Genomic DNA, 24,305 nt, shown 5'->3' on the forward strand with positions numbered 1-24,305 from the left:
TGTGCTACATTTCAGAGCTGGGAAAGTGTTTGTATGCTGTAGTTGCTGTATTATACATCAGTTGTGAAAAAAGTAGACAAAGTTGCCATCACTTTTTCCTCCCACAGGTGTATGAGTTCATGGAAAACGGGAGAAAATGTGGGCTCACTAGTCAATTAGGTTATAAAACCAACACTCTCTCCTCAGGTTGTTGCTATTCTTGGACTGCTGCTGGGAGGGGAGATCTGTGTGATCTGCTGCCTCCTGGTGGCTGAACGCCGTCTGCTCCGATTACATAAAACTGGGCTGTGTGTGTGAGTCATCACCCCCCAGTGAGGACAGATGGGAGGTGTGTGTGGTGTGTGCGGTGTGTTTGTGTGTTTGTGTGTAGGACGGGGCGGAGCAAACAGCAGTGGACTGTGAAATAAGGGCTTTCCCCTCTCTCTTTTCTCCCTCTCTCTCTCCTTTTCCTTAGTTTTTTTTTTTTTGTGGGTCAGGAGAATCGGTTAGCAGCACACAAGTGAAGTGCTGTGACAGTAAAAATAGAACAGGAGGATGCAGAGCTTCAGTGTTGTGTAATTTAAACTGCAGATATTTGCTGCCTTTCCTCTGTAATTTAAGGATGGTAGGAAGATTTAACTTGCCTCTTCTGGTTGCAGAAATGAGACATTTATAGATTATTAATGAGGAGGACAGAAATCAAAATGTTGCAGTCTTTCTGTCTTTTTGTATGTTACTGATATGTTGTAAGTTGAGAGGTCTCTGCAATGCAGAGCATTTTAGGGCAGTAATCATGATGTTAGCTTGTTAGCCGGTTGTTGTGAGCCGATGATGAGACAGAAAGAAGCAAATATATTTTGCTATGAAGGGCGGCGTTGTCGAGTGTGTGGGTGCAGGTAAAGAGGGGGGTGGATCTGGGACGCTGGAACGCAACCAAACACCAGCTCCCCTGTAGATTTGCTGTTCTCTTCTCACACTCACGACTTCATATTCAAACAACTCTCTATTATTATGTAAAAAAGGGAGTGGGGAATGATTAACTGGTGGAACTAGAGAAAAAGTGATGGCAGCTGGACAACTGAGCAGGCCATATACTCTATACTCATACTCATTTTTTCTATAGCATGATAGAAAATAGTGAAATTTGACCATGAGTCTAATGTGATGTAACCGTGAAGCTCTCTTTAGGTGGTCAACAGTCTAAAAACACAGTAATATTCAGTTTATAATTATATGATACAGAGAAAAACAGCAAATCCTTCTATTGAAGAAGATTAAACTAGTCAGTGTTTGACGTAAATTTATTTTCTGTCTCTTATATTTTTTCATAATTGCTAAAAAGTTCCATAATAACCTTAAAGCGTGATGTAATTCAAGTGGGCTGAGAGAAAACTAGACTTCTGCTGCTCATCTTGGCTCTGTGGTCTGTTGTTATCTGTTTGTTTGTTTGTTTTTAGTCATTTTCTAGTCCATTTGAATCTCTTTGAGCTCTCTTATTTTCTTTTTGTAGTCAATCTTGTGTCTTTTTTAGCCATATTGCATCTCATTCTGGTTGTTTTTGTCTATTTTTAGTCATGTTTCATTTCTTTGTGGTTGTTTTGTGTCTCTTTGTGGTTGTTTTGTGTCTTTTTGTGGTTGTTTTGTGTCTCTTTGTGTTTTTTTTGTGTCTTTTTGTGGTTGTTTTGTGTCTCGTGTCTTTTTGTGGTTGTTTTGTGTCTCTTTGTGGTCATTTTGTATCTGCCGTGTTTTGTTCTTGGACATTTTTAGCCACATTGAGTCTCAATCTCATTCTTCTTTGTCTATTTTTAGTCATAGTTCATTTTGAATCTCTTTGTAGTCGTTTTGCCTCTCTGTGGTCATTTTTTGTCTCTTTGTGCCCATTTTGCATCCCTTTGTGGTCATTTTTGTCTCTTGTCTGGCCTTTTATTTCTCTTTGAGGTCACTTTGTATCTCTTTGTGGTCGTTTTGCTTCTTTTTGTGGTCATTTAGTTTCTCTATGTGGTCTTAGTGGTCATTTTGTGTCTATTGTGTTTAATTTTGCCGTCATTGACCAAAAGTTCCATAATAACCTTTAAGTGCATTGTAATTCAAGTGGTTTGACAGAAAAATAGACCGCTGTCCGTCCTCTTGTCTCCGTTTTCAGGCTTTAGAAAATCTAGCTAGTGGCGGGACACTTTGGCCAATCACAGGTCAGTAAGACAGTTGAGTCTAATTCCCAAAACCTGTATTAATAGTAATCTGAGAATGTGACTTAATAATCAGCTATCTTTCTCCAGGATCAAGAAATCATATTGACACTGATTAAAAGGAATATTGTTTTATTAGGGTTTAAATCTTAGACAAAAAAAACAAAGTACAACACGATCAGCAATGTGACAAACAACCTACAAAAGGCAGTGATGGGGAGCTTGGACTGAACAGTGGAGGGTGAGGGAGGAGGAGCCTGGATGCTGAGGTCTGATCTGAGTGGTTACTGAATCACGTCTGTCAACACGGAAACACAGCCGACGAGAATAAAGTGACAAACAGAGCGAAACCGAAGATAAGGATGTAAACTGGTGAGAACAGATTAAATCTGGGCGTGAATCACTCCACCTGAAGGCAGACAGACAATATGCCACACAGATTTGTTATCACCCTGAACAGATGTGAAGAAAAGAAATCCCTTTTTTTTTATACACACTGACCACAGAATGATGCTGTCAGATAGGTGTTAATAAAAATAACAGTAAACATGGGATCCTAAGAAACAGGAAAACTGACACATTAAATACAAGATTGACTGGACTAATTGTTTTAAGGATGTTATTTATCTGTCAGGCACTTTGTATACTGTACTGTATGTATATTCTTACATGTAATATGGTGGGGTGACAGAAACGTGTGGCTTTCTTTGGACATCTAAGTACAAAAGGAGTGTAACATCACAGTGAATGGTTGAACTGCATTTTGTTTTACAGCTACATTTTCTTTCTTTTTTTTTTTTGCATCTGTGTTTCTTTCTCTCTCTCCATCTTTCTCTGTGTCCCTCCACTCTTCTTCTTCTTCTTCTTCTTCTTCTTTAAAAGGTGTATGGCCCGACGTAGATGGAGAGTCTGAGGGCGGAGCTGGACTGGTAGCTGCCCTGGTAGCTGAGCAGAGGGTTGACTGACACCATCTCCAGGTCCAACGTGTACTCTCTGGGCCCCGACACAGCGCGCGCCAGCACCAGCATGGCACTGATATTATTGATTTGCTGAAAAAGGCAAAACAAAAAACATGTGAGTGACACGTCAAAGGGGTTTTCAAATTAAGATATAGTTATATAAATATACTTAATCACTTTCTTGCCCACAGATCAGAGAAGATCGATACCTGTCTCATATGTGCATATTAAAAGTAAAAGCTACAGCCAGTAATTAGCTTAGCTTAGCACAAAGCCTGGAAAAGGGGGGGGGCAGCTAGCCTGCCTCCTCAAAGATAATAAAAATCCAAATAACAGCACCTCTAAAGCTATGCTATGTATTGTTGTAGTCTGGACTGTAACTCACCCATCCCACACACAGTACCAAGCAGAACTTTTTGCATCAGCCACTTTGTACAGAAACTACAAAAATGCTGATAATTATTCATCCTGTGGATGAAATATTACTTACACATCTGTTCATCATCTTGTTGTGGTTTTTACATTTACTCAGACTGCATATACCCCCCCCCCCCCAAAAAAAAACCCAAAAAAACCTGCAACATCAAGTCTTTGTGCTAAGCTAAGCTAGCTGTTGCTCCATATTTACCGTACAGACCTGAAACTGGTATTGATCTTCTCATCAGATTCTTGGCAAAAAGCAAATATGTGTATTTCCCGAAATGTTGAACTATTCCTAGTTCAGTCATACCAGTCTTTCTGAGACTCTGTTAATAAGAATAAGAATGATAGAGGTGTAAGTTACCCCACACTAACAGGTGCTATGATATTAACAGATAATTTAGTAAGCTATGTTATCAAACGCAGCTTGTACGTGCCCACACAATCCCAGGAAAAGGTCTAATTAGGTCAAGGTTTGTACTAATGTTTTAAAGATAAGAGATTCTCGTTGTTTTCAAAAACAGGACATTTAGATATAACCTGTAACATGGTTTTAATTTGAAGAGGTACAGACGATCAAGATGTTTGGCAAGAAATGTTTTATGATCCCAATATTATTATCAGTCAAGCATGCAAAGATGGCTGACTTATTCCTATAAGCTTCCTGAAAATGTATTAATATTAATAAAATAATTGCTCACTTTTACTGTTTATCCCCCGAGACGATAATATAGAGTGGTTAGTTTCTAAACATTATCAGTGCAGCTGAGTAATGAATGATAGGAAATGGTAGGAAACAACATTAATGCACAATTAATCAAAAATATTACCAATATGCCCAAGTTGAATAATATCCAAATATGGTAGTTTTTGCCACACAGCCCAATCAACAGCACTAAAGGTCTCCTTTGACAGTGATCTTTTTTTTTTTTTGTCAGTCTGACCTACCACATTTATTTGATGGTAAAATAAATTCTCAATATATCCATTATAGCAGGAATTCATTTTTCAAAAAGCACTGATATAAATCAATGAAATGTGATGTGATGGCTACTCCTCGCTCTGATTACAGGTTTTGTCAGCAGTTGCATCATTAACATAAACAGTCTGTATCAGTTCTCACCCTGATGTAGAAGTCTCCGTTTTCGTCACCAGAGCGGATGCGGAAGGTGTTGTAAGCCCCCGGGGAGACGCTGGTGGCCTGAATCTGGAAGATGTCGGAGGGGACGGACCGCTCTGAGGTGATGCTCATGTAGCGGTGGACGATGGAGAAAGGCTGGTCTCGACACTGGGGCTTGTTGACAGGACACACACAGCGGCTGGACACACACACAGAGGAGCAGACAGCCAGAGTGAGTAGGGCTACAAACAATTAATCTGTTGAGTATTTTCTCGATTAATTGATTAGCTTGGTCTATTAAGTGTCAGAAAAATGGTGGAAAAAGTCGATCAGTGTTTCTCAAAGTCTAAGGTGACGTCCTCTAATGTCTTCTTTTGGCCACAACCCAAAAATATTCAGTATACTGTCATAGGGGTGTAAAAAAACCCAGAAAATATTCACATTTTAGTAGAATTTTAACTTTTTCTTCCCTTAAAAAAGACTCAAATTCAATCAGTTATCAAAATAGTTGGTGATTAATTGATTAGTTGACAACTAATCAATTAATCAGCTCTAATGTAAGTTCACTTTCAGTAGTGCACAGGAGATTGTAGTTATATTTGGTGTGGAAAAACATTAATAGTAGTTCATATATCAGCCAGCAGAGGGAGTTATGAGACTGAGAGGAGAGTTCTCCTAAAATCTAAACAAATATTGAACAGTAGCCATTTTTTTCCACTCATGTTTTTCTAAAACACATTTTATATTACCAAATCATTTGGGATAAACCACACCTGTTACCAATCCAACACTTGTTCACTCTGTAATAGTTTTCTTATTGCACTGGAGCGTGCTCAGAAGAAAAGGGTGAAGGCTGGCCTCAGATGTGGAAAAAGTAATTGGGGTAATCTCGCAGTTTGAGCCATTCTCAATACAGGGGCTGATTATATTCTGAGCTGATGGCCAGCACATATTTGAGTAATTGGGAAAAGGTGTGTGAAAGTGCGTGTTTGTGTACGAACACACACACACACACAAGCTTTCATGAGGTGTCACTCACTTCTCAGACACTTGTACGTAAGGGTCTTGGCAGCGGTTTGTGTCCACACACTGGTATCGTCCATGGATGTTCACGCACGTCTGCGTGTCCGTGCACTGATGGTCGCCTGTTTCACATTCGTTGATATCTGCAGAAAATAAAACGGCTCATGATGTTCGATCGGACGGGAACAGGACAAGAACAGAGGTGTTGTCAAAGAGTGATTAAGTATTGACTCAGAACAGCGTTTGTGAGTCTGAAAGCACAGAGAGGTAGGTGTTTGGTTTTGGGAGGAAACGGAGGCGGCTGTGCTTACCCTGGCATAGCCTGTTGCCCTGCAGCTGGTATCCCTCTGGGCACACGCAGGAGAACTTCCCTGGTTCGTTGACACACTGGTACTGGCAAAGGTAACTGGAGTAGCTGCACTCATCGATGTCTGTCGAGGTTTTATTAATAGCTCAGAATTAAAACAGAGCAGACTGGCATCACTGAAACTGGGAAGTTTGTACTACAGGGTTCCCACACCTTTTTCAAAGTCAAATTCAAGCAATTTCAAGGTGCATTTTTGAGCTTTTCCAGCCCCATACAGCTGTGTTGAATGGCATATTTGTATACATACATATGCTCAAAATGATTCATACGTTATTGTGCTATAAACAACCCAAATTATGTTTTGTGACAGCTTTCTATAGAAGGGTGATAAATTAAAGACAGACTAAACAAAGTTTCAAATAGATTTAATGTCCTATATAACATGGCTGAGAAAATATAAAACAATCACTCAAACAATTACTAGACAAATAACTTCAATTTCAATAAAATCCTTTTCATTTTTCAAGCCAAAGCTCATTGAATCAGCAACCTCACTCAAGTTATCTGTTGTCACTCACTGGACTTGTCTTCATTTTGTGCAACAGCCAAAAGCAGTTTGGCTTTTTTTTTTTTTTATCTAAGAAGCAACTATTCAGTCAGAGAGTGATTTGCATCCACAAGTTCGAGCATTTCATCCAAAAAATTTAATGAAAACACTACATTAAAAGTGTTTTCAAGGATGCCCAGCATCCGTAAGAACCCTGGTACTGTCAGTCCTATGAACCTTTCTCTTACCATTACAGGCGAAGCCATCAGGCCCCAGCTCATAGCCCTGGTCACAGCGACAGAGGAAGGTGCCGTACGTGTTGTAACACCTCTGAGAGCAGGGGGCACCCATCTCACATTCATTCACATCTGAAAGGAGGAAACGTGGATATTAAACTGTAAGTTCAAATGCTCACAAGAAAACCTTTACAGTTGTCGAATCAAAAACCCAAGAAATCAGAATGTTTGCTCCCAATAAATTTAAAGGCTGTAAAAAACACATTTTCTCAGTCAGCTTGTTACTGTGAGTGACAGGGTCCAACATGAGCAGACAATTTTCCGCCTGTTTTCTATTCGAACAGTTTTGGTTTCTTCACATAATAGATTTGTTTTCTCGCTGGTTTAAAGTCAGACACGCTGTGTTGTATAAAGATAATGTCACTTACTGCTCGTCTGTGCACAAGTTAGGATTTAGCAACACTGAATCAATATGTAATGGCAGCTGTGATATTTATGTTAATGTTGCCAAGCCGCTGTCAATCAAATCTAAGGAAACTGCAACTGATGAAGCAGCAGTATTTCATTGTCAAAGACAATATGTTTTTTTTTTTCCTAAAAATCTTAAAATCCTGATGGCATTTTGCAAGTTTCTAGCTTCTGTATCATGACTTATTTGTGAGGGAAACAGGACATATAACATTGGGAGGAATTTGATTTGAACTTTGAAAAGTGGGCACGTCATAACTCGACGTACCTTGCTGTTGCTGTCTAGCTAACTAATGAATCTTAGCTCCGTGCCACTAAAAGATGAAGATTAATTGATAGCTGGATGTCATGATCTTATCAGTTGAAACTGGTTGGTTCAGGTCTACATAAGCACACATACATAACATGTTCTTTTACAGACATAAAACATGACTGGATTTTGATGATTTTAATGTAAGAATAATTGGAGGTTGTTTTGTTTTTGTGCTCCTATTGTTACGAATGTGCACAATATGACCGTTGCTGTGATCTGAAAGAGTTAAACTGGCATTTTTCATTTCATCTGGACTTTTTTATACATGCAGTAGTTCTCCCCCTGATCTGTAAACAGACTTTAATATGTAAAATTGGTCCTCCTTTAAGAGTAGAACCATATTTTCAAAGGCTTTAATTTTTGTCAGGAATTTGAAAAAAGCCTGAGTAAAATCTCTGGAGGTTTTACACTGACTGGAAGCTATCAGTACAGAGTGCAAGGTATTTGTTTTACTTCGGAGACAGTGGCTACCAGAGTTGAGTCTTATAATCAGTTGCAGAGGCCATCACTCACCAATGCAAGATCTGTTGTTTCCTGCCAGCTGGAAACCAGGCTCACACTGACAAGAGAAGGAGCCGGGGACGTTGACACAGCGATGTTGGCAGTACCTGTACCTGCACTCATCTATGTCTGAAAGAGAGAAATAGAGTCAGGAGAGGGATATTCACATTCCTGCAGGTTATTCAGGTCACTCTTCAACTTTACTCCAGGCCATGCAGCAAGACATTTTTCTGAGTTGCTGTATTTAAAGAGATAGTTCTGATTATTTGAAGTGGGGCTGTATGAGGTACATATAGTATAGTATATTAGTTTAAGTATACACTGTATTTTGAAAAATTTCATGGCTTTACCTTGCAGTCAGGCAGCCTTTTCTTCTGGGAAACCGTTGTTATATAAGCAAAATATAGCTCTCTCCAAACCAACCAAACTCCACTGGCAATATCAGTAATTTTACCTTGCACAACACGGGAGTTGCTCGTCTACTGCCGCCGCGATCTGTAAGTTTGTTTGGGTTATTTTGTGACGTTGGTGAATCCAAACTAACATTTTAAACACCAAAGTCACACAATAACACAAACAAATGAACAGATCAAGGCAGCGGTAGACCAGAAACCTTCATTTTCTGTGAGGTAAAATTCCTGATTTTGCCTGGTTGGTTTGGAGAGTGACATACGGCTTATATAACTGTAGTTTCCTGACAGAAAAGCAAAGTAAAGTGGTGAAAATATTCTTAATGTAGTGTACACTTAAAATGATATTGATTTTTAGGGGCTAAAATACGTTTTGCTGCTGACCCTGTCCACAGCAGTATATTGCTTAACTTTTGTGCTGGTACACCTCTCGGCTTCTCTAAACTGGGGGCATCTCAACCAGCATCTACTATAAGTAAAACACAGACTATGGATGATCTCATAGTACCTTATACAGCCACACTTCAAAAAATCCAAACTATCCCTTTAAGTCTACATAGTTTTATTAGTGTGATAAATACAGATTATCTCACCAATGCACTCAGTGCCAACCTTGCGGTAGCCATCCGGACACTGACAGGTGAAGGCACCCAGTGAGTTGATACACTCCTGGCTGGGCTGGCAGTCGTGCTCGTCTCGCTCACACTCATCGATGTCTGTGTTTGTGGGTGAAGTGAAACATACACACACTTTAAAAATGCGGTTATTGTGAGCAAACACGGCATCGTTCAGCCTGACAGGAAGATACAGTGCGACTGCCGGAGGGCAGGCGACGGCCCCTCCGTTCCCCTCATTTGCACCCGACAGCTGAAAATATCACATCATGTTGAATCATGTTTGCTGTCTCATGAACACCTCGACATCCTGCAGCACAATGAGGTTTCTCGCCGCGAGTCCGGTCCTTAAAGCACAGCAGCTGTTCTCGTGTGAAATCTTCCAAATTCCTGCACTGTCTGCGTGCCCCCCCATGGACTCATACTGACTCACACCCACACAGATTGCACCAACATGCTGCCTCCAGTTTCAACACCTGCTAGGGCCACCTGTCCCTCACAATCTGTGGTCGCCAACAATAAATTTACACAATCACACACACACACACACAAACATGCTTAATGATCACTCATCCTGTGGCCACCTGTCCACCTCCTCAAACCTACAAACCAGACACCCACCCACACAGCTGTCTCCCTGCGGCTCGTAGCCCAGAGGGCAGGGGTTGGTCGCGGTGGGCGTGATCGGGGGCTCTGGGGCCGGGATGACTGAGGCAGAACGGGGAAGGCACAGGTATCCTCCGTAGTGGTTGAAGCACTTCATTTCTCCTTTGCAGGCATCTGGAATGGTCTCACACTCGTTTATGTCTGATGGAAAACATAAAGAGAGAAAACTTCAGGGCTCTTAGAAATTAGGGGTTTCATAGGGATTCTTCCTGATGGGCTGAGGTTTTCTCCAGAACCATTTGTTTCTGAGGAACATTTTTTGGGGGAGAAGTTCCATTAAGAACCGTTTTCATGCAAAGAAGCCTTCTTGGAAAAAGAGTTCCTTAAAAATTGTTGAAGGCATAGGCATTAAAAGAGCTTCACACTCAAATGTTTACACGTTTCAAATTTTTATTTTTAAATGCAGATGAATGTAATATGATCCATCTGTTGAATACATCATGGTTCCTCATAGAACCTTCAGAGAGGGATTATAGGTAAAACGCAAATTAAATCAAAAAAGCTATTTTTAGGTCCCCTGGGGTGGGATTTGTTCTACTTAAAACCACTGAGATATAAAATTGTTCTCAGTATAACACCCTTGGTGGGTTCTATATGAAACTTTGGGATATAAAAGGATTTTCGGGAGAACCCCGTTGATCGGTTCTATTTGAAACCATTGGAATATAAGAGGGTTATTTGTAGAACCCCCTGGGGTGGTTCTTGTTAGCACCCACCTAGAGAGAACCCCAAGAGAGAGCTCTTGTTGGAACCATTACACCATAGAAGGGGTTCTCTGTAGAACCTCTCATATAGGCCTTTTTTACCAACATGGAACCAGCCATTCTGGTTATTTCCACCAAAAATAAATTATTTCAGGACCTGAAAAGTTGATTCCCAGCTTGAACCAAAATTAGCAGGTTCTCCTTGTGAACCAAAGTGGGTGTTCCATATTTTACAGGTTGTAGAACGCTCTCTGTTCATGAAATGCTTGATTACCATGGTTCTGCTCAACACCAGTGGAAATGTGGACTGGGTCGCACCAAGGTTCCACGAATCTTGAACAGAACTGATTTAAGAACCAGAGATAATTTGGTGGAACGCAGCCCTGCGAGGAGTGGAACCTTTCACAAATGATTTTAGGAATAACCCTTTTATGTTGAGTTCTGGGTAGAATCATCTGAACATTTCTCAAAAGTTCTACCAGGAACCAAAAACGGTTCTCCTATGGGGATAAGTCAAAGAACCCGATATGGTTTTAGTTAGCACCTTTGTTTCTTGGAGTGCACTTGTTAGGATCAAACCAGCAACACGATGATCAAAGTACATAAGTATTAGGTGGTGAGACTGAATAAACGCAGATCAAAGAGAGATTTTACCTTTGCAGTGTTCAGTCTGAGGGTCCCATTGATACCCATCTGTGCATTCCTGCAAGGAACAGCAGACAGAGAGAGAAAGGAAGTGTGAGAAAATGATGGAAAGAAAGATGTGAAAAGTCCGTCTGAGCCAAGGAGTTGCATAATATATTCATAATACATAATAAATCCCCCGTAGTAGGACATGAAAAAAGAAGCCGAGGATAGAGAGACTTGTTTCCTGGGCCAAAAAGGCAAGAAATCTGCTGCTGTTAAAGGATTTGTGACTTTTTAAACTACTCTCCTTAAGCCAGCTGTCACTTTAAAAACAATGAATTTAAGGCCACTGTTTGGAAAAAAGGGTCATTATCATTCTAGGGAAAATATATCACTACGAGCTGGAAAGAAAAAAGAAACATAGAATTAAACATAGAATTAAATATTTAAATATTTAAAAATCCCCTGTAGTGGGACATGAAAAAGAAGCAGAAGATAGAGAGACTTTTCCTGGGCCAAAAGACAAGAAGTCTACTGCTGTTAAAAGAGAATATATATAATTGCACATACAAAAGTAAGTATGGCAGTTGAACTAGCGAGTTAGAGCCATAGACAGTATATTAAACAGGTTGAATTTCTATTAAACATATAATCTATGGTTGAAGTGAGTTGTTTCCCCCTGTCCCTTCCTCCCCAAACTTGAGGAAGCTCAGGCAGGGTCACTTGGCAAACATTCTGCATCAATATTAATAATATATTAATTAACCTGGTACGGGCAAACACTAATACAAATTATGGGCTGGAATGGAAATTTGAAAGGACACTTATGCCTACGCTGTAGTTTTGTCAGAGAAGTGAATATTTCAGCTTTTCATTTTATGATTTATTACAGTAAATATATAACAGATTTCCCTCTTAAAGGATTTTAAACTACTCTCTTTAAGCCAAATTTCACTAAAAAAAAACAAAGAATTTACTGCTATTCTTTGGGAAAGTGTCACTATCACTATCTGGGGGGAAGAATCATTGGGCTGCATGGAAAAAAAAAGGTAGTGGGACATGAAAAAAGAAACCAAGGATAGAGAGACTCGTTTTCTGGGCTAAAAAGACAAGAAGTCTGCTGCTGTTCAAGGGTTTTAAACAACTCTCCTTAAGACGGAAGTCACTTCAAAAACAAATAATTTAAGGCCACTGTTTGAAAAAAAAAGGGTGATTATCATTCAGGAAAAACAAATATATCGTTTTGAGCTGCATGGAAAGACAAACTGAGGCCTAAGAAACATGGGATTAAAACAAAAATTTAAAAATGGTCACGTACTGGGACATGAAAATAGAAGTCGAGGATAGAGAGACTTGTTTGGTATGTATTCATAAAGCAGTGCTGGTCCAAAAAAGACAAGACGTCTGTTGCTATTAAAGGATTTGTGACATTTTTAATCGCTCCCTTTAAGCAAAATGTCACTACTAAAACAAAGAATTTAAGGCCACTGATTGGAAAAAGTGTCATTATCATTCTGGAAAAACAAATATATCACTTTGAGCTACATGGAAAGAAAAGGCATGGCCTAAAGAAGCATGGAATTAAATGTTACTAAAATTACCCCCAGCTACGACTACTATAAAATGTTGGAAAGAAAACTGCTGCGGAATATTAAACAGGAAGAAGACGGGAAAATAAAAAATAGAGGAGAGAGATTTTGAAGCCAAGATTTTCACACAAAAAAGGCAGTAATATCAACTGTGATATGTGATGTATATATTTATAACATGGAATAAAGAAAGGGAAAATGCAAAGAAAAAGATTCGTCCATCCTTACCGTGTAGGTGTCACTTTCTGTGTGTGGCTGTGAAATAGCACTGCGGAGGAGCACAGACACACATATGCACACGCACAAGATTGACACACAAGCGCCCTGCATACTAATACACTAATTTGTGGGAGACGGGACAGGAACACGCGTAAAACATGCACACAAATACACACAACACACACACACACACACACACACACATACACAGCTATCAGACAGGTAGTGCTTCTTTAAAGATGAGACAGGCAGCGGACGTTGTGATGAACAGAGCAGCCAGGAAGTGGTATCTGTATTTGACAGGGAGACAGAGGGAAAGACATAAAAAGGGTAATATTAGAAAATCACAAAATGGCTCAATTCAGTCTCAAAACACACTGGTGCTGTAAGCTGTTCCCCGCAGCTGAAATGGATAAATCAACTCGAAGCAAAAAGCTCTGGAGCCAATTTTTAAGTAGTCAGTAAGAACACAAACAGTTAGCGTCTTGGACTTGGTTCACTGTTTGTCAACCAAACAGTTCCCCCTTGATCGCAGCAGAAATAAATGGAATGAATCACTGTGCCAGGTAAAAACATAAACACTGTGACGTACTCCATCCTTCTGCTGAAAATAACAGAGTCAACATCCCAGAAATACTTTCATATTAGCTGCTCACAGAAAGGCCTCTGTGTCTGCAGACTGGCAGACTACAACTTACGGGAACGATAGTCTCGCTGAGCGCTGCCTCCAGAGGTTCAGTTTACTGTGTATCAGCATCACATGAATCCGAGCTTTTAATCGTATATTTCACAACAGCATCTCCTGCTCGGCCGCTTCAGTTTCTGAAATAAACTTAATTGTCTTTGAGTCAAAGAATCTCCTTCTGTGCAGATGCTGTGTTGTGTTGCTGTAATGTAGGCGTACTGTAAGAGGCCGTCTGCGGTAGAAAGAAAATAAGTAGGCCTAGATTTACTCAACTACCTCTCCTATATTTAGTATTTTACTTCAGTACTACACGTTGGAGAGTTATCAGTATGAAAATTTGTTTCTCACTTGTCCAGTCACGTTTACTGTCACATTTAGATGTCTGAAATTAAGACAATATATCATTAAAGTACTGTAATAAACTCTGGTGCGGGCTGACTGATAAAATTGTGTTCTAACTAAGAAATCTTGTAAATCATGTCAGAAAATCAAAGTTTGCAGAAACATGGTGAGTGAAACTATGGTTAAACTCAAAGAAATACACTCAAACTACAGTGGTTCGGTACAGAGCATTTATCTTCATCTGTACGTGCAAAACAGAGAAGACTAATAAAGTAAAATGTTATTTCACTCATGCACAGGATCAAGGACGGACCACCAAAAGCAGAGACTGTCTCTAAAAAACTGGAACGTCTTGTCACCCAACAATAGTCTTACCAATAGCCGCTCAGCCAATCAGCTCCTCCCGTATGTGAAACTTTCCTTGAATTATATCTCTTGGCCTCTTTTACCAAAGACAGAAGTAGAAACAAGCTACTGAGATGAATTTGTTTTTGAGTGTAAGAATGCAGACAGGCCTACAAGGTCATCATCTGGCTCCCTCTAAATAACATTTGTTTGAATTGGACTCAAAATACTAAGAAGTCCAACAGTGTATTCCAACTACTCCCTCCATAGCAGATTATATTCATGTTTGTCTATAATACGACCAATGACCAGTTAAGAACATGCTAACCATCTACAACCAGCTAACCCCATGTCAATTAGCCATCATGCTGCACAAAGCAAAGGCCAAATAATGAGCAGGGCGGGAAAATAACTTTTTAAAATGTAAACATCTACCAGCCACTAACAGAAAAGTGTTAAAATTCATCAGCCACTCAATTAAATTATTATTTTTACCAGACACGTTCATATTTTGCCAGCATTTGGTTGGTGGCTGATGCTAATTTCCCCTCCTCATGTCGTACTGTACTACAACTTAGTAAGCGACAAAACATACACGACTACTACTACTGAGGCGGCTGTGGTTCAGTGGTAATTGGAAGATCGGTGGTTCGATCCCTCGAGTCTGCATGTCTTAGTATCCTTGGGCAAGATATGCCCCCGAAGTCGTAGCCCTCAGTGTGTGAGTGTGTGTGTGAGCAGTTAAATTCTGATGAGCAGAAGCACCTTGCACGGCAGGACTCTATAAGTGCAATGCATTTACCATGTACTATCACATCATGTTAGGGAAACTAGCACACTAACTATCTGTCAGGTGAAGTAGCATGTCTACTGAGCCACCAAACGAACCAAATGACCAAACAGGTTGTTAAAAGAGCAGCTAATTAACACCACACTTATCTAACCAGTATACTGCCTGAGCTACCAACTAAACAAAATATAAGACATGATATTATCATGTGAACATAATCTTTATGGACTTGTGTAGCTCCATATTTCAACATTGAAAGGGGCCATTACACATAATGAGTTTTCACTTTTGGTTTGGATACTTTAAGTATATTTTGGTGGTAATGCTGTACTTTTACTTAAAAAGAATTTATTTTTGAGAGCATAGAAAGAATACAACAATAACCAAAGGAAAAAAACAAAACTTAACGAAAAGAGTACATCTCATCCACAGTCATAATCAAAGTAAGTACAGAGCAGCTGTACAGAAGTATATATACAAAAGTATATATAGAGAGAGTAAAAAAAGAGAAAGGGAACTCACTGCAAGGTGCTTTACATTTGACAACAGACATTAGTTCTCAGCCTGAAATAATTTCAGTACAACATCCCATCAAATACACCTTCTTTATCATCATTATAAAATCTCAGTCTCTCCAGATGTAGTGCGCTTGCCATTTCTCTCATCCACAAATCATACACGAGTACAGAGTCCAAGTTCCACACTCGCACGATTAACTATTTTGCTGTCACTGTTTGAAGTTGAATCTTGAATGGGCTTTGGAGCATTTCTCCCACCACTGGTCTTTCCTTCCATGTCCTCGACAGTGAAGGGTATTTTGGGGGGGTAGATTTCTAGAGAATTATGTTTGCTGAGGATTCTGATGGACTGGGCTTTTCTCCCAGAAGAGACACAATCGTCCTTCAGTTAATGTTCCTGGAGAGAAGCTATAAGTGGCTCTAAACATAAACAAATCACCTATTCCAGCTACTGCACAGCAAAAACTGAGAAAAGACAGGCCAATTCAAGCAGTCAAAAAAAAAAAAATCTATGCAAGCGCTGTGCAGTCAGTGAGCTCCAGTTCAAATACTTCACAGGAAAGTTATAATCACTGCCTGTCTACGTGCATAGACACATGTAAACTCCAGAGGCCACATTTACAGGCTTATTGTTATTCTTCATGAGAGACAAACAGAAGGCCACAGGGTGACGTGGACACCCTCAAATACTCGATGGATGACATCACAGGCCATTCGTGACCCTTTGCGTGGTGAAAAGCATCAAAACATGCTTTCGCCCTGTGAGCACAGACGGTAACACATACCACCGTGCAATCAGATGGCCGCAATACGTGACCTCTCTGAATTGGCCCAGTGGCCTCTTACAACCAGCAAAAATGTGACCCAAACCACCCAAAAACAAACTGACCAGCAGTCCAGGGTCCAGTCGCTCACCGGCTACTGAGTGTGGGCAGTAGGGATGCATGGGTGTTGCCCCGCTCCCTCTGGAGATCAAGTGGCGGTGGACCTCTGGAATGCCCGTGGCAAGAATGTGGGCGCCAGTTCCCAGCTGGGATGCCCTGCCACGGCAGTGGTTCCCAGAGTATCGGGTTCTGGGAAACCCCCCATGGATTCACATAAGAGGATAGTTGGTGCCAAACCTCCAGCCACCGCTCCCCTAACCCCTCATCTCTCCTCACTGTGTAGGAGGAGGTCAGAGAGTGTGGCCCGAGTGCAGGAATTCATCGTCTGTGTTTGACTGCCACTGAGGAAGAGGAACGCAGGTTCACTGTAACACCACATCACCATGTTATGTCGACCACACTCGACCCAAGCACAACTGACCAGTGCAAGGACCGTATTGTAATACAAGGAATTATTTATCCCCCAAATGAATCATGCTGAACATACTCAAGCAGTTATGAAATTTGGCACAAACATCAGAAGTGGTGAGAAATTATATAATTTATGGGTCTTTTACATGGGCGAGGCAAAATGGCTCGACAGCACCCCCCACAAAATGTCAACAAACCTTTCCTCACGGTACGTTTCGCTTACATGTACGAAAGGAGTTTAGAGCCACACTATAAACCCAACAGGCAGTCAGCCATGTTGGATTAACTGTGCCATTTTTGCACCATTGATGCCATTTCAAGGCATTGAATTTTAATGAACTCCTCCTCGACCTTTAATCAGATCAACTTCAAAATCGTCACGTACAATCTAGAAACCTTAGTGATAAAAAATTATTAAAAGCTTGACTTTTCGTGTGTAGGATTTGGTGGCATATAATGGACAGTTTGCAGTTTGCAAGTACCTCACCTCACTCACTCACGCACCTCACAGTGGCCACTAAACTCAAGCAAAACAAGAAAGGCCATACGGAGAGCCAGTGTTTAGTTTGTCTGTTCTGAGCTCCTGTAGAAACATGGCGGCGCAGCATGGTGCCCTCCATGGAAGATGACCCACACCCTCTGCAGATATAAGCAGCTCAATCTAAGGTAACAAAAACACAACAATTCTTATTTTCAGTTGATTATACATTAATGAAAACTACTTGTGAATTAGCGGTGGCACGATACACTGGTGTTGACGATAACCGTGATATTTAAAAAATGAAACATTGTGGCCTCTACTGACACGCGAGATCATGTTTGTATTTTACAGATTTTCTCATCGTCTCCCTCCGCTCATATTTTGAGTGTTATTCATTCGCCAAAAAACGCAGCATGCACAATAAACAAAGTTTAAGATGCATTTGACTGATTTTCGATAGACATCACAATAACATCATTATTGTGAATTCTTCTGGCCACTATAATTATGTAGCGAAAATCTGATGTTGTGACAGCCCTATTATGAATATTGTATTCAAGTTCTGCCATATTCTGCCAATAAACCCCTATAAATCTCACACTGTGGACCTTTAACAGCGCCTCTCATGATAAAACAACTATAATCTAATTTAAGAACCGTTTGGGGCTCTTGTTGGCCGCCGTAACAGCAGGCTGACCCATTTTTGAATTCTCACAGTCAGCACAATTTAACGAACAACGTGTCAGACGGCTTATAAAAGTGACCACATGGGGACCAGAAAAAACACACAGTTGGACCACACACACACACACACACACGCACACACACACACACGCACACACACACACACACACACACACACACACACACAGAGTGTAAACTGCAGGATGGTCATGTAGTGTATACATAGTGAGCTTTGTGTTGTTCTGCTCGGTTGTGCGTGGAGCAGCCTGAGAACATGGTGGCCCAGTGCGCTCCAGCTGTGCTCTGTTACTGTTGTGGCACTGAACCTGCAAATCCACAACTAGGGGGTCACCATCTCACACACCGCCTACACACAAAAACATGGTGGTTCTTCAGAGGTTCTTTGGTGTGGTTGACGTGCTTTATATTACCACTGCTGTATAAATACACTGTTAAACCTGAATGGTTCTTTAGAGGTTCTTTACTCGTTCTTCTGCTCAGTTTAGCTTAGCTTAGTTGGGGAAAGAATTTCAAAAAATGTTGAAGAAATATTACACTATTAGGTGTATATATACCAACAATGTGTTGTATGTTACAGTCAAATGAGGCAATTGGTCTGGAAAGGTTGAGAGATCAAAGAAAAAAAAAATAGACTTAACACTGGACAACATCAACATACAAATTACCCAGCAGTTATCAACAAATTATGCATTTACCTTAATATTTTTCCTAGATTATTTCTACTTTTTTAAAAAATACTTTTTGTAGAACAAGCGTCTAATTCTGTTATGGATTGCGTTATCTTTGTGCAGATAGGTGACTTCAAATCTTCATGTTTTCAAATTACTTCAAGAATATTGTAATTGGTTTTATTTGTGGAAGATAGCAATATTTTCTGGAGAAAATTCACAGCAGCTTTTAGAGGGAGTCAGAACAGAAATTAGTAAATTAAAGATGTGGTTTGACACAAACAAATTATCATTATGTTGTTTGGAAATCGTAAAAAAAATACATAAGAACAAATTATGATAGATAATGTTATTATAGAAAGAGTAAAGGAAAATAAATTTCTGGGTGTGAAATGAGACCACAGAATCTTTTCTCATATATACCTCATATATCATGTATGAGCCCAGAGCGTGGCAGTCTAGAAAAAAAACTAGACCCATACTGGCAAATGTGTTGTACACACTGAATTTTTAATTACTGTGTCGAGGTATGGGGCAACACTTACACAAGCACCCTACAACCATTAAGCATACTGTCAAAAAGGAGCAGTAAGAAAAGTAAATAATCAGGAACATCAGGAACACACTAACAATTGTTGTTTAAGTCACGTACATTGAATTTCGGGGATCTGGTGCAACATAAAACTGCTAAAGATGTACAAAGCAAAAAATGATTTACTTCCTGACAGCATGCAAACATGTTTTTGGATGGGGGGGGGTGAGTTAAGAGGGAAATTAAAATGGAAACAACATTGTTTTCACACTAATATCTGGGCTGATTCTGGGGGAAGACATCAAACAAAGTAAAAATATCACACACTTTAAAAAGATGTACAAATAGATTATTTTTGTGAGGTCCAGAATTAAAGAAGGGAAATGTAAAGCATGTTAATGTTTCTTTTCTTTTTCATATTCTTGATCATGGAGTATTGTTGATTAGTTGAACCGGAGAAGAGACTGGGTTTTTGCGATTGATTATTGATGGATTGGTGCAGAATAAGAGTAGCACTAGACAAGCATGTTGCTTCTTCCTACTCCTTTTTCATATATGAAATGTTAATTTATGTTGCTCACTGAAATATATGTTTTTAAAGGAATCAAAACAAAATTCAAACCACACTGGCAGCATAAAATACATAGTATTTATAGCATATGCAGTATATAGCACCAAGAAAGGTTCCCCTATGATTACGAGCCAAAGAATCTCTGTTCGTTACTGCTCAGCACCTTTTTGTTTAAGAAATATAGGATCATTTGACAAAGGTGCCATATAACACCAAAAGTGGTTCCTCTATGATTGCGAGCCAAAGAAGCACTTGTGGTGGTATTTAGCACCATTTTTTATTTTGTGTGCACTCATGTTCAGGGAAACTCCACACAGTCAGTGATGGATTGTGGCCTGCAGCAGAAGTTCACACACTGTAATTGTACCAAGTCCCTCCTGAGCTGCTCTGTTCTCCCAGTGGTGAGACTGCTCTGTCTGCCTGTCCAAAGGCTGTTTAAGACCTGTGATATATTAGTATATACATACAGTGTGGCACGAGATGATGTGCTGCTCTCAGGGGAGCAGCTCTCCCTCCTTCCTGTTGCTTTTGTAATCCCACCTGAGTCATTACAGTGACGGTGGAGCTGTCACATGTTAGCCATTGGGAGTATACTGTGTAAACAGTGATAAAATACACCGTCACTTAGTACAAATGCAGCAACCTACACTATTTTAAGAGTGTTTTGTGTGTATATGATCCTGTAGCTGGCACCAAGGAAACTAAAAACAGGAAGGAAGATTACATCACTACTGAACACCCTATGCTCCAGACTCTGGTGGCAGTTCTGTTGAAGCCTATGGGAGAAGCACACTAAAATGCAACAGATATTCATCGCCTGACCTTTGTTGAAGAAGTGTCTCTAATACACTAAAAACACGTACTTCAGAGAACAGCACACTGACTGATTTTTCTAGATCTGTGCATTTGCTTATTTGCTGCTGGTCTCCAAATAACATGATTGACATCGCATCTCCCATAAGCTTAAATAAACTTAGCAAGTCTGGAGCACAGAATGATCTGTAGTGATGTAATGACCATCCTTCTTCTTTAGTTTCCTTGGCTGGCACCTGTTTCTCTTACTTACACTTCACCCAAATCTTCTTGCTGTACTTTTCCTCCCCTGAGTGACCAGACCGAGATTGTGACACTGACTTTAGCTGTTGTACAAGAGGGATGAGATGGAAGAGTTTTGCAACATACTGTACAATAATACATGCCCTGTGACTCACCGCCTCTCTTCCTGTCTGTCTACCCCCCTATTACAGTCTGTGAAACACAGAGCCAAGAAGCAAACTACACAGACAGACTGTGGGCCACGTTATCTTGGCTCTCGTAAGGAGCCAAGTGTGGCTGGGAGAGCAGAGCAGAGCAGAGCAGAGCAGAGCAGAGCAGTGGTGCAACTGTGACGTGTATGGCCTGTAGGAAAAAAGTGAGTTAGAGGCACATCTCACCTCTATTACTTCTCCCTTAAAGTCTCGTACACATGATATTTGACACAGATCTCTTCTAACATGGATATCAGACATTAAAGAGGAAGAGGAAAACTCACAGATGAATCTTTTCGGACGTCTCTCTGTCCCCCTCTGACCAGTGTGTCCTCCTGCTGGCTGCGGTCGTCCCGGCTGAGCTGGCGTTCAGAAGTGGTCCCTTAAACTCCTTGCCTGTGTGACCCTGAGAGAGTGAGTGGGGAGACCGACAGCTGGAGCAGCTGAACACATGCAGAGGGAGGGAGGAAGAGAGCAAGAGACGGAGAGAGGGAGAGGAGAGGGACAGCCCATTCTTACCCCCCCTCTCCTCCCCTCTGGCCCCCTGCACTGCCATCCTCCACTCTCCAAACCCCCTCTCCCTGACCCCCCAGGATGCAAATTCCTGGTCTGCGGCCCAAATACCAAAATTCCAAATCCGTCCAAATCGCAGGCGGCAGAACAACAACTCACAGATTCACACTCTTGCCCCCCCATCTTCTCGCAAAATGCCCCCTCTTACTGATCCCACAACACACCTGGTTTCATTTAAACTAAACCCCCCGCAAAAGCCCCAAGCTCTCCCACCCTTTCCTCCCTCCTCTTTTTCCCCCATTTACCCCCCATCTATCTATACTTACCACCCCCATCTTTTCCCCTTTTTTTTTTCCATAAAGCGACTAAAGCCTTCGCTCTCGTCCAATCTGACATGCAGGATATTTATAGCTGGGGAGAGAGACGTTAATGGAATGTGGACAAAAATTAGAGAGTGGAAGACGGAGAGGAGGGAGAGTGTGTGTGTGGAGACTTATTCGGAAAATTTGTCATCTCATTTCGTAGAATTAAAGTGAAGGCGCTCTCTGGGATAAAATACAGAGAGTAAATCATTATTCTTGACCAATGCACAATCTTTGCTGCTCTCTGTTTGTGCATGACTAATCCATTACTGCACGTGGAATCATTTCCGGCACAATTTTTTCTTGCAAAATTTGCAGACTGTTATGTTGCAAACAGGTCAAGATGTTGCTTCACCCACATTAGGCTTTATTAGGTTAAGTCTGACTCAACTTAAAGTCAAACTTTTAGGTCACCAAGTGCTTGCGCTTGCCACAAAATAAAAGTGTCTTCAAAATTAAATGAGCAGCAGCCACATTACTATAATTGCAGGCTTCATTCCAAGATACTTTGAGAAATGCAACACCCATTACAAAATGATTGCCTGCATTAAAGCTTACAACCGAGTATTCTTTAATAGACACACTGTTTATATTTTTAGAGAGTGCAATCATGCTATTTTTAAAATTATGGGAGCAATCAACCTCAGCACTCCTCCATGTAAAATAGTTTGTTTTATTTTTTATCACTTCAACCAAACTACTGTATATAATTTAAATGTTTTTTTTTTTATGAGTGGCAAAGAGGGAAAGAGAGAACTACATTTAAATCTCACAATACAAGCCTTTTGTAAAATGATAAATCAATCAATCTTGTATCTTGCAATTGCTGTATTTTTTCCTGTCGTTTCAAGTTAATCTCCAGGGTTTAGGTTTAAAAACCTTTTCTTAACCTTAGATTGTTTATCTGTCCTATCTGTCTGGGTGGTGGCAGAGGTAGCAGCTGTCATTACGGGGGGATGTTGTTAAAAGTCACACTGACAACCCCCTGGTTGGACCAACTGTGTCCCCCTGGTTGGTTCTTAATTCCCATGACCACACACAGACAACAGAGGTGGTATGGTTTTGTATTGTTAATTAATTTGTGTTTTTATCTTGTTTTTAATTCTTGTTCTCGATTCAGATTAGTTCGTTTCTGTGGATTTCTTCATTTCAGTTAAGTTTTTATTCAAGATAGTATCTAAAAATGGTATATATAAGCCTAATATTTAAAAATAAAATATTCCTTAACCTTTAAATTAAATTAATTATTTCTGTGAACTTAAAATTATTGTTTTATTTGATAGTCTTGCTGCCCCGGCATTTGGCCTTTGTGCTCTCAAACACCAGAGGCCAAGTTCACCTTGCGAGACAGCTGGATTCATGAGATCATATGAGAATCTGTCTTTCCAGGCTTCAACTTATCAGTTTGCGTCCAGACCAAAAGTGGTGCTGCAAATCAGCGTCCTAAGAGGGACTACTGGCAGCTACAGGCGTGGTTTTAGGTGTTCTGACAGTGAGAGGCATGCACGGACGCCACTTATCTCAAACAAACAATGGCGGCTCCTGAAGAGGTTAGCATAAATACTGTGATAGCATCAGTTATATCAGAACTGGAGAATATTTCTTCATTTAAAGAAGAGCAAAGAAGGCTTTTCTCCATGGACAAGATGTTTTCGCTTTTTGCTCGACCAGCTTCAGCGAGAGTTTGATCTGACTGGTTGAAGTTTGCCTGTGGTAGACGTGACAGACAGATGGCTCATCCAATCTTCTGCTGAGTGTTTCTTTTTTTTTAAGTGCCCGCCCTTTTCCAAACAGCTTCTTAGGACGACTCCCCAGATGGTTCTGCGTAACAAACCATCTGGCGTGTCAGGTTAAGGCCAAGTGGCCTTGCCCATAAAATGATGAAATTCCAGGCCTGCTCTTCACACTCTGTATGGTGTGAAGTTGACTTGGTCACTTTAATAATGCGCACATGTGTGTAGCCATGGTAACGCAAGTTAGCTAGCATGTAAATAGCAGGGAATCAAACTTGTTACAATGAAAAACATTTCCACTAAAATAAATAATGCATTAATTACTTTCTAACCAGCTTGCCAGGTTAAAATTATAATGACTATGTTCAGTTTAATTCATTCATGTTTGTTTTGGGGCCACAAACAAAATCTTGTTTTGGGTCATCCAAAATTCTGGTTCTGGCCATGTTTTCTTGTTTAAAAATATTTAAGTTTATCTTTTTTTTTTTTTTTTAAATCAGTTTTGGTATTAATTTTAGTTTTTTTTATATAATATGTGGGGTATTTGTCAGGGGCAACAACACTTTTTGAAAGCAACTGCGGGGTCAGTCATGTAGGCATAGTGGTCAGATGCACCAAAGCTTTCTTGTG

At 40.4% G+C, this 24,305-nt stretch overlaps 1 protein-coding gene across 1 annotated transcript; it reads right to left on the reverse strand.

The window, feature by feature from the left end:
* Positions 1-2,280: 2,280 nt before the first annotated feature.
* Positions 2,281-21,529, reverse strand: efemp2a (EGF-like fibulin extracellular matrix protein 2a). The gene is made up of 11 exons (XM_084718949.1): positions 21,352-21,529; positions 12,898-13,178; positions 11,108-11,156; positions 9,705-9,890; positions 9,063-9,185; positions 8,072-8,188; positions 6,790-6,909; positions 5,999-6,118; positions 5,704-5,830; positions 4,668-4,863; positions 2,281-3,214 (listed from the first exon to the last, which is right to left on the reverse strand). Exons 2-11 carry the CDS (start codon positions 12,997-12,999, stop codon positions 3,041-3,043), a joined length of 1,314 nt encoding a protein of 437 aa, XP_084575075.1. The 5' UTR covers positions 13,000-13,178; positions 21,352-21,529; the 3' UTR covers positions 2,281-3,040.
* Positions 21,530-24,305: the final 2,776 nt, after the last annotated feature.

This window comes from Lutjanus erythropterus, chromosome 5, assembly GCF_056507025.1.
Source record: "Lutjanus erythropterus isolate fLutEry1 chromosome 5, fLutEry1.hap2, whole genome shotgun sequence".
In the NCBI taxonomy this organism is placed as follows: domain Eukaryota; kingdom Metazoa; phylum Chordata; class Actinopteri; order Lutjaniformes; family Lutjanidae; genus Lutjanus; species Lutjanus erythropterus.